General features: G+C 35.6%; 2 protein-coding genes across 2 annotated transcripts; both read right to left on the bottom strand.

The window, feature by feature from the left end:
* Positions 1 to 1647: 1647 nt before the first annotated feature.
* On the bottom strand, positions 1648 to 4970 carry LOC131628712 (TMV resistance protein N-like). The gene is made up of 3 exons (XM_058899544.1): positions 4791 to 4970; positions 2417 to 4702; positions 1648 to 1779 (listed from the first exon to the last, which is right to left on the bottom strand). Exon 2 carries the CDS (start codon positions 4090 to 4092, stop codon positions 2932 to 2934), a length of 1161 nt encoding a protein of 386 aa, XP_058755527.1. The 5' UTR covers positions 4093 to 4702; positions 4791 to 4970; the 3' UTR covers positions 1648 to 1779; positions 2417 to 2931.
* Positions 4215 to 5771, bottom strand: LOC131628658 (TMV resistance protein N-like). The gene is made up of 3 exons (XM_058899484.1): positions 5573 to 5771; positions 4791 to 4910; positions 4215 to 4702 (listed from the first exon to the last, which is right to left on the bottom strand). Exons 1-3 carry the CDS (start codon positions 5769 to 5771, stop codon positions 4215 to 4217), a joined length of 807 nt encoding a protein of 268 aa, XP_058755467.1.
* Positions 5772 to 11336: the final 5565 nt, after the last annotated feature.

The following is an 11336-nucleotide window of genomic DNA, read 5'->3' as shown; positions in this document are numbered from 1 at the left end:
ATTGAAGTGGATTTTAAGGTACATAAATGGGTCTCTGAACAGAGTCCTAATTTATGGCGGAGCCTTGGTGAAGATAGTAAAGTAGAAATTGAAGGATATGTCGACTCTGATTATGCAGGTTGTATGGATTCTAGAAAGTCTATTTTTGGATATGTTTTCACCATGTTTGGCACAACAATTAGTTGGAAAGCAACACTTCAGAAGGTTGTTGCTCTATCAACCACTGAAGCGAAGTATATTGCTCTAACTAAAGTTGTAAAAGAAGCATTGTGGCTTGAAGGTTTTGCTAAGGAGCTGAAACTTCAAGGTAAAGGTATCACTGTTATATGTGATAGTCAAAGTGCAATACATATGTCGAAGAACTCAACCTATCATGAGCGAACTAAGCACATTGATGTGAGACTGCATTTCGTCAGAGGAGTAATCAAGCGTGGAGAAGTCCAAGTGCTGAAGGTTTCGAATGAGGACAATGCTGCTGATATGATCACAAAGACATTGTCAAGTTTCAAGTTTTTCCATTGTATGCAGTTGATAAAGCTGCATGAAGAAAGCTGGTTTGTTTCCTTGACGATGCAGAGTTAGGTCTAAGGTGGAGATTTGTGAGATATCGGATCGAACTCTAGTTTGGTCGAAGGGTAGCTTCTTGGTTCGACAGGATTAAACATAAAGTCGAAGGTTGTTCACATGCTTGTGTCGAAGATGCTAGGGTTGTTAGCATGTTAAATTAGGTTTTAGTGTTTAAACCCTAATTTGTTAAGTTAGCTTGTTTATTAAGTTGGCTTGTGTAATGTGCCTTGTGGAAAAAACTCATTAGTTAGTATGTTAGGTTTTATTATAAATAGCATACTAGTCTCTAATCATTACTAAGCTGCAAATCCTAATTTAGGGTGAGAGAGGTTATATGTTATTCTTGTAAACTTGTAATCTTGTTTTAAGAAAAAGTAAAAGAATAGCTGTTATAACCTATTCTTGTGTTCTTCTTCTTATTTGTTCTTTTTATTCTTCCCTTGCATTATACTTTATTCTTGGCATTGAATTCACAATATTGTCATTAATATTATCATTATTATTTTTATTACCATCATTATAGCTTTTAGTATTATAATTACTCATGTCATTAGAAATAATCTCCATTGTATCAATTTCCATATTGCATTCCAAATCAAGAAACATATAGGTCCGTTTCTCTTAGTCCCAAGTTGGGAAACAAATAAAAAATGAGACCATAAATCTTCACCTGCTGAATAATTCTTTCCAAACTCACAGTCAAGATTTTCCTAATAGAAATTTTTTCTTGAAATGCGTACATTCAATGTATCGAAATTTTAAATATGATTTTATTACATTTTATTACTTTTAACCTTTTCTAATTATAGTATTCTTAACCTGTGCCCTTAGGACACATGATAGCATGACCCTATAATATTTCACTTCTCTTTAGAAATTAAAATTTTTACTAGTGATAAAATCTAGAAACTTCAGCCAAAAAATGGAAAACAATTATTGTCAATACAAAAGGTTTGCAGGCACTACAAGAATTGATTTACCCATCATTGCTTTGCCATCATTCATTGGTTCATCCACTCGATTTTTCTTCCTTCTGTTTGGATTGAAGTCATCGGTGGACTCCTATTCAGTAAAGAATCTCTCCACAGTGAGTTCATTTTCACCGCCTCTATAAGCAATGCCACTAAACATGTCAATCTCGGTCGATTCAAAGACAAATTCCATATATTTTGTTATATAACTAGGTTTCGAGTCCTCTTTCAACTTTTCAATCTGTAAACAACCAGAAAGAAGGAGAGTTTTCAGAGATTTCAACTTATAGATGCTTCTTAGGAGGCTACATAAGCTAATACAGTCATCCAAATTTATCAGATGAATTTTCTTGAGGTTTCCAACGGTAGGAGAAACCTCAGATAACAATGGACAATCTTTGAGTACTAGCTTTTCAAGATTAGGCATGTTTGAAAAGTCAGGGCTGTGAGTGAGAAAGTGAGAATGACTAAGATTTAGAATTTTCAGCTTCTCCACCCACTGCATGAACATAAATATTATTGAGGAACTTAGGGAAGAGTCTTCAAAAAGTAAATGGAAAGGATTACAATGCATCACTAACCATTAGAGCGGAAAGTAAAACATTTACATTAGTGCAGTTATTTTTTTTAAATATCAGTGGAAAATCCTTTAAAAAGGCAAATTTCTGCATATTATGTGGTATAAATTTCCTTACAGTATCTCATCCAATTATATATTGTTATATGTTTACTAAAGTTTCATTAATAAAACAAGATCTGACAGTAAATAAAATTTATTTAGAGATTTAACTTGAAAGGTCATGATTTTTGAATTTAAATTTAAACATAATGAGATGTGATAATAGCTCATGATGAAAAACAAAAATCAAAACACATACCAGTGTATTATTCCATAGAAGTTCAACATTGCTGTTCTTTAACTCAATGGAAACTAAATTTTCTCGATAGAAGTTTGTAGGAATTTGACTTAATCCATTCCATGACAGCCATCTCAGATCTCTAGAAACATATTCAAAATCTCCATCAAGTTTTACCTCATCAAGTTGAAGGAGTCTGAGTCTCTCCATCTTCTCAAATGCTTTAGTACTAAAACATTTTGCATTAGCTCTATGCAGCTTTAAAGCCAGTCCCAAAACACCTTCTTTTCCCTATGAAGTATAATGAACCAACAAGAAAAAACATGCACAATTTAAAGCAATAAGACGGGTATAAAACTTGTCATGAATCCAATCTTAAGTTACAACAAACTATAAGTCAGGAAGTGCAAAAAGATTCACTGTGAAACTAATTTTCGACGATCTCTTGATAATCAACCGAACAAATGGATATTGACAACAAAATCATAAATGTTTCTTTCAACACCTTAAGCTCAAGATATTATGAATCCATAGTTTTAAGAAAATAGTATATATGAAGTTTTTACATTTTGTCTTGATAATACGTCAACCACATCCTCATGAAACCACAATCTACTGCGTTCCTCAGGCCTCCTTGGTGATTTCCCACGAATGATTTCTCTTCCCATATCTCGCATCAAACCATGCATTCCAAGAATGTTCTTATCATCAACAGTCACAAGGCTTCGCTCCACAAGGACCCTTATTCCAATTTCAGTAGAAAGTCCACAGTCATTTAATACAAGTATAACATCATTTTGGTCCATCCCAATAAAGAAACAAGCTATATCAAGGAATATTTCTTGTTCATCATCATCATTTAAACCGTCATAACTTATTCTTAACTTATTTTGCACTTGGTTATTAGGAATTCTTTGGAGTTTCTCCAATACAAGTTCCCACTCCGACTCCGTCTTATTATACAAATAAGACCCAAGGACTTCAAGGGCTAGTGGCAACCCCTCCGAATATTTAACAACATTTCTGGAAATTCTATCAAAATCTCTAGTATGAGTTGCTTGCTTGAATGCATTCCAACAAAAAAGCTCAATTGATTCACTTTCATTCATTGTTGTCATTTTGTATATTTTGTCAACTCTCCATTTAAGTAAATGCATATCTCTGGTTGTGATGATTATTATACTCCCTGGACCAAACCATTTGCAACTTCCACAGAAAGTATGCAATTGGTCTAACGTAGTCACATCATCAAGTACAATGAGTACTTTTTTGTTACTGAGTTTACGCTGCAATGTGTTCATTCCTGACTCGATGTTAGGTATCTTGATTGTCGTTTCTTTGCAGATATCAAATAGAAGTTGCTTTAGCAAACCCAGTAGTCCATCTATTTTCTCCCCATTTTCCCTAATATTAGCAAGGAAGCTCCTACCTTTAAAATTGCGGCCAATCTCATTGTAAATGGCTTTTGCAATGGTTGATTTTCCAATTCCCCCCATACCCCACATCCCTAGTAGTAGAACTTCATTTGGTTGAATGGGTAGAAGAAGTTGAGTCACATCTTGTACTCGAGATTCAACTCCCACAGGATTATGGGCAATAAACAAGTCTGTCTTGTTGAGCAAATGTGAAACATTGTCAACAATTTTTTTGATATCTTCACTTTCATTCCTACACAAATAGAATGTATATGTATACATATATACATGCTCGTATATATCAAAAGTAGATTGAGGGGAAGTTTGAGTAAAAACTTTATAAACATTTTGATTAAGTTAACCGAGTCAAGGATAAAAATAGTTACCAAAATTGTTGAATGAAATTACCTAGAGTTAAATATTACAAACCCTGCAATATCAGCTGCCTGACGAAGTGCCCCTCTCCACCTCCTTTCCTTTTCACAAAGTAAATTGAAATCCACATGGTTTGAAACTTTGTCCAAAAGACGTTGAAACGCCATTCCAAATTCGCCTTTCTGATGACGCACTTCAGAAGGATCTACATGGTAGAACACTGGCACAACCACTTGTTTCATGAGAAGACACTTCAACATTGTTTCCAGTTCATCAAGACACCATCGTGAATCGGCATAATTTGTAGAGAAAATAATTATAGAAATCTGAGACTGCTGGATTGCTAATGATAAAGATGGTGAAATGTGATCGCCTCTTTGAAGGTCATTATCGTCAATGAAAATCTTAATTCCTGCATTCTGAAGAGCTGTACAAAGATGTGAAGTGAAGAAAGCACGCGTATCTTCTCCTCTAAAGCTTAAGAACACGTCATGGATCCATACTGTTTCCGGAAAATCTATGACAAAAAAAAAAGACAGAATGAATAAATGCATGGGCTTCAAATTATTCATGTAATGTAGAAGTAAATAAAATAACCAATTCACCTTGATTCATAGTTGGTAATCCCAACTTTGATGAGGATGAGGAATTCGGAAAATGACGGAAGAGAAAATGCGAGGGCGAAACCTTTCTAGGAAAAAGGTTTAAAACATCAAAGGAGCTATCTATTTCAGAAAAGAAGAATTAGAAAAAATGGAAAGAAAGAGAAGAAGAAATGTGTGAACTTCAAGTCGTCAAGTCAACACTGTCTTCACATATACCAGTACTTTTTATTTTAGTCCTCTAATCTTTTCTATTTGGTTTTAATTTTCGTAAAGCAAATTTAGCTTTTTCTTTTTCTTTTGTTTTAATGATTGGTTTAGACTACAACTATGGAAAACTAAGAACAATCGCACCTACTTTCATTCTAATATTTTAAACCTTCTATTTAAGACTTTCAAAATCTATTATGTTTCTCTTTTATAAAAATAACAGCTGATTAATAAGTTAGTTTAGTTTTTTTAACAGATAAGTTAGTTTAGTTTATGACAGATGATTGATGATGGATAGATTATTGCTTAGAGCGGATGACTGATAATTAATAGCCAATAAATTAGTTAAAATGTTTAGTAAAATTAACCGTCTATTTAATTGATAAATGAAATGACATGAAAGACATTTAATGCATAAATGCTTTATTTTAAATTAAATAAAATATAAAGGGTAAAAGTGAGTTTTAGTTAAAATAATAAGTATAAAAATATGATTAATGAACAATCACGAGCAAAACTTTATAACAATCTTTATTATATTTTTTTTTATTTAAAGAGGTGAATACAATAAGCACCTGAAGCATAAAAAGCATTACAAACAGTGTCATAAGACGGCAAAAAACCATCCCAATTCCTAGAACCTACAGCATTCCCAATCCCCACCAAATGGTGAGCATCAGTCACCTGCTTTCTACCTACAAACATGATAGCAGCATCTTTGAAATTTCTGACTAAAGAACAACAATCATCCACCACTAGTTTGATCTCTTCCATGACACTTAAACCATGGATGCAATTAATCACATTAAGGGCATCTGAGGAAGCAAAATCCTGTCCAATTTCAAATCTTGGGCTAGCTGCAAACCCCACCTAATAGCAAAGGCTTCCGCCACAGTGACACTCACAATCGAATGCAGTCGTTGACAGGCAGCCCACACAACTTCATTGGAATGGTTTCTAAGCACACAGCCAAGGGCAATAATACCGTCTGAAAACCTACCCGCATCCACCTGAATAGAATGGTAACCAACTTTTATTATACATTTGGTTAATGGTGTGAAATAAATTGGGCAATACATTTCATAATATGGTTAATGAACAATCATGAATAAAAATATGATATCAACAAAAAATAAATATTGTTGGTCAATGGTGTGAACAAACTTAGTTAATGATATGTATACATTGGTTAATCAACTCCCAAACATGAAAAAAAACATCTTTAAATATAAACAATACCAAATATGAGTATAAATATAAAGACTGATATCATTCCAAGGATAAAATTATAATGGGTTAAAAAATTTACTGATTTAAATCTTTATATACAATGCATAGTATGCCAAACAAATTATATTTTATTGTTGATTATAAAACTTGCAGAAAATAGTTGATAAAGTGTTGGAGAAACAAAGAGAAAATGGTGGGGAAATGGGTGATAGGGCGGGAGAAAAAAAGAAGAAGAAGATGGAGGAAATTAGGGGTGTTTGTGGTGCGGTTTTTGCGGTTTTAACGTAAAAAATCATCCGAACCGCAAGAGGAAAAAGTGTACGGTTCGGTTTAGTTCGGCTGGCTTTTAGAAATAAAACCGAATCAAACCAAATCAATGCGGTTTGGATTGGTTCGGTTGGTTCAGTTTTTTTTACAAAAATATATTGAGTCATACATTACACATTGATGACAACATAACTTTGTATTTAGCCATTTATGCGTTATCAAATAACACCAAAATTCATTATATTTGAATAACAACTTTCCATTTATATACAAAAATAATATTAGATAAAAGTGGAATAAAAAACATAAAATAGTAGCATAAAATAATATCAAAAACATTATAATGAAATAGAAAAAAAGAGGAGATGAAATATTAGAGAAGATGAAAAAGAAAGGGCAGAAGAGATGCGATTTGATAAGAAGATGAACATTAAAAACGTAATTGGGAGAAAGAACAGTAGAATAAAAATAATAAGATGAAAAAGAAAGAACTTAAGAGACTAAACACTAAAAAAATATGTGATATGTATTTGAAAAAGAAAATGAGAAGAATGTGCTATACCGTTAGGAGAGATTTGAGAAGACTTAAACTGAAAATTTAAGTGTGAGGAAGAGAAAATCATTCGTAATCGTAAGTCTAAGGCATAATAGGTTTGAAGTTGGGTTGGCTATAAGTTAACTGAAGTTTGGGGATTGAAACATAATGCGGTTTGGTTCGGTTTATAAAATACAAACCGCAAACCAAACCAAACCGCGCGGTTTATTAAAAAATTCCCCTAAAAATCCGAACCAAATACGGTTTTTTGCGGTTTTCTATTGGGGCTGTTTGGTTTTGAACACCCCTAGAGGAAATAGTGAAAATTAGAGAGAGAGAGAGAGAGAGAGAGAGAGAGAGAGAGAGAGAGAGAGAGAGAGAGAGAAATAAGATTAAAAGATAGAATCTCTTATCCCACCCCTTGTGGTTCTTAGGCACTACGTGCGTTTCCAAAAATACCCCTACTTCCGGAGGTGTATCTCCTGACGCACACTTTTTTTACTCAACATTGATTTGTTCCGTAGGTGCATCTACTGAATGTTTCCAGTTATGTACCTCCGGAACCATTTGATGTTATACTCACGTTAGGCTCTTCTCCTCCCTCATTCTCAAAACTTTTCATTTCCAAATTCTCTAAACCTCAAAAATCATTCTTCCACCAAACTTGTTTTTTTTCTCTCGAGTTCGGCAGAGAACAACAACATCAACGATCAACAAACTCCAACTCATTCAAAGCTCAATATAATCGGTATGTTTTTGAGTTTCTAAGGTATTTTTGAGTATTTACCATAATAGAGTTAGAATACACTTTTAGGTGTAGAAATCATTAGATAGTTTTAGAAACATAGTTTAGAGACAATGTAGGTATTGTTTATTGTGTAAAATGGACGATCAAGGCTTCAAAAATAGAGTTTTCAAGATTTTCAACAGTAACAGACGCCATTGTTGCGTTTAAGAAGTTGTAGAATGTTTCGTAGGTGCATCTATGGACCAATTAAACGTTAGGATAGTTCAGTGGATATAGCTCCAAAACACACCCAGATGTCATGAATGTTGGGTGCTTCTGTATCTGTATCTACAAAAACTTTCCTTATGTACATTTTTGAAGTTAAAATTATATTTTGTTTTGTTTTTATAACTTAATTGTATCTAATTCAAATGTATTTTTTATACCTTGCAGACATTATGGCTGATGGGATAAATTGATTCATACATGGGATGGTTACACAACATACATTTGTGTGACGTGCACGGAGCCAGATAGTTCCAGAGGTTGCGACGCCTTTGTTCCAGCAGAGGCCAGTTGAGGCTACACGCGCATACTACTCCGCATCCTAGTGCACACGCGTCGTCCACTTCCACTTCTTCATCCCAGGGGCGTCAGGATGATGGTGAGGGTACATAACAAGCACCTTCCTCCCTCATACATCTTCAGGATATGTTTATGCCACCTCCAACTGATGTTGCTCCTCCTATGCCACCTCCAGCAGATACTGGTTCTTTTGTGCCCGAGGCTTACTGTAAAACTTTAGGCCAAAGAAGGCGAGGGATTGTTGCACCGCATGTAACACCTGAGGCTGAAAAGGACAAGGGTGGTCGCCATATCGGAATGAGAGGAATCCTGAGGTCGTGCAAGTATGGGACTGCATGGTTGAAGTAAAGCTTATAAGGATTGATGGGTATTACCTATACCAACAAGATGCATCTTCTTTTTGGTAGCCTGTTCTATAAGAACTTCATAGCTAACACTACGCCAAATTTAATCTTTAACAGCACCCCTACTAAAGCGCTTCTAGTAAAAAGCGCTCTTATAGGTTGCACTAAAAACAAAATAAAAAAACACGCTAAAAAAGCGCTCTTAAAGGGGGGGGTATGAGAGCGCTTCTGAAAAGCGCTGTGGTAGGGGGGGTGTATGAGAGCGCTTTTGAAAAGCGCTTTGGTAAGGGGGGGTATGAGAGCGCTTTTGAAAAGCGCTTTGGTAAGGGGGGGGTATGAGAGCGCTTTTCAAAGTGCTGCTATAGGGGGGTTTAATGAGAGCGCTTTTTGCTAAAAAGCGCTGGTATAGACCAGGCTATGAGAGCGCTTTTCAGAAGCGCTTTAGTAGCCTTTATTAGTAAAAGTTAAAAACAAAAACACGCTTTCACTTTCTCACTTTCTCTCTTTCGTTTTCTTTTTATTATTGTTTCTCACTTTCTCTGCAACCGAAAAACCCTCCGTCGTCGCCAGCCACAGCCACCACCGTTCGTCCCTCCGTCGCCAGCCACCACCGTTCGTCCCTCCGTCGCCAGCCACCACCGTTCGTCCCTCCGTCGCCAGCCACCACGAGCAACCTCCGCCGTTCTTCTTCCTTTCAGATCCAAAACACACGAGTTTATGGTGAGTTGAGGTTCGTGTTGTTGCTGAGTTCGGTTTCGATTCTGAATCTACAAACCAAAACCGGGTGAGACCTTTCTGAGTTTATTTCTTATTCTCTCTTCCTCTCTCAAATTTCTGAAGGGTTTGTTTGATTAGGAAAGTGATGAACAAATGTTTGGGTTTGATGAATGTTTGTCTGGTTATGTTTGATGATGATTTGTGAATGGTTTTGTTTCTGATGAATGGTTTGCGTGTATGAGAAAGATGAACAATTAGGGTTTTGGTTAGTGTTTGCGGCTGTGTATTGTGATTGTTGTTGGATGAATATGAACAATGTATTTACAGTTTCTGGAGAGGTTTTTCGAAGATGATGAACAGAATTTTTTTAGGGTTTTTGGTTGTTGGCTCTACGGCTCTACGGCTGATTTTTTTTAGGGTTTTTGGTTGTTGGCTCAATTGACTTGTTCTTTTATCAAAAACTATTTTTATGTGCATGTGGTTGTTAATTGATTTCTTATAAATTGGTTTCTGTTCTGGTATAGCACTATTTTTATTAACTATTTTGTCTTTTGTTCGGAGATGAGGAAATTTTTGGTTGATAGAGAAAATATTGAGAATGTGAATGTTGTGTAAATAATCACGTTTTTCTATTGTAGGTTGAGCTTCAAACAGTGGATGGACTAGTAAAGGATAGAACACAATGTGCCCCTGCCGATTATGTTCCACAGAATAAGAATCAAGTAATGTACCCCGAAGCTAAGTCTTCTGTGGCAGGATCGTTCGGGGTACAGTTATTTGATTCATATTCTGTGACACAATACAACATAGCTCAGGTGACTACTGGTTCTCCACTAAAGCATCAATACAACATAGCTCCAGATAATACAGGAAGCGTACATTGGTTGCATAAGAACTCGGAAGTTGTTTCCCATTTAGTTGTTTTGGTTTAGAAATATGTGAATTGGTTTAGTTGTTTTGGTTTATAAATATGTATATATGTATTTTGATTTACATTAATGGTATATAATATAATACTTTTTTGTATATAATCGATATCGATTATAATGGTATTTATCGATTTGAAATGATAAATTATAGGTTCATGAAAAAATACTGCCAAAAAATAGTAAATTACAGGTTCTAAAATATTGCTGCCAAAAGTGCAGGTTTAGAAATAATAAAAAGCATAAAAAAAAAAAAACGCAACATACGAAAGCGCTTTTGAAAAAAGCGCTCTTATAGGGGTGCCTACCAGAGCGCTTTTTCTTGAAAAGCGCTCTTAAAGGGGGGCCTACAAGAGCGCTTTTTCCAGAAAAGCGCTCTTATAGGGGGGCCTACCAGAGCGCTTTTAAAAGCGCTTTCGTAGCCTATGCCAGCGCTGGCTTTGGCAGCGCTTTAAAGCGCTGTTAAAGGCCAAAAAAAGCGCTTTTAAAAGCCTTGCGCGTTGTAGTGTAAGCGTGCTTGACTTGGAACAATTCTAGGATGGGTGACCTTCTGGAAAAATTTTCAGAAAGCGTGTGAGTGAGGAAAAATCATGCTGAAAAGACACGTGTTTGTTGGGTCAGTCGATCATCCCGAAAGCAGTCTGGGGCGTTACATTTACCCAGAGGGTCCCTCCGATTTGTCCCTTTTGACAGGGTACGCTGATCATACCGCCAGACATGTCAGGGATAGAGAGGTAACATTGCTTAGACTAATGCTTTATTTTTTTTCATTGGAAATTTATTATTTCTAACATTGCTTGTTATTAACATTGTTTTCATTGGAAATTTTTAGGATAGGCCGACCCAGAAATTCTACAACCATGGGTGGAAGATATTATCTCCTCAGCAGCCTGAGGAGGCTTGGTTCCAAGATGTCCTTACAGCCTCTGGTCTCAAGGACCTATGTGAGATCAGGTACTCCACGATCCACAATGAGATGCTCATGGCATTTGCAAAGAGATGACACCT

The sequence above is a fragment of the Vicia villosa genome, unplaced genomic scaffold, assembly GCF_029867415.1.
Source record: "Vicia villosa cultivar HV-30 ecotype Madison, WI unplaced genomic scaffold, Vvil1.0 ctg.000470F_1_1, whole genome shotgun sequence".
Classification (NCBI taxonomy): Eukaryota; Viridiplantae; Streptophyta; class Magnoliopsida; order Fabales; family Fabaceae; genus Vicia; species Vicia villosa.
This window is presented reverse-complemented; position numbering and strand designations above follow the sequence as displayed.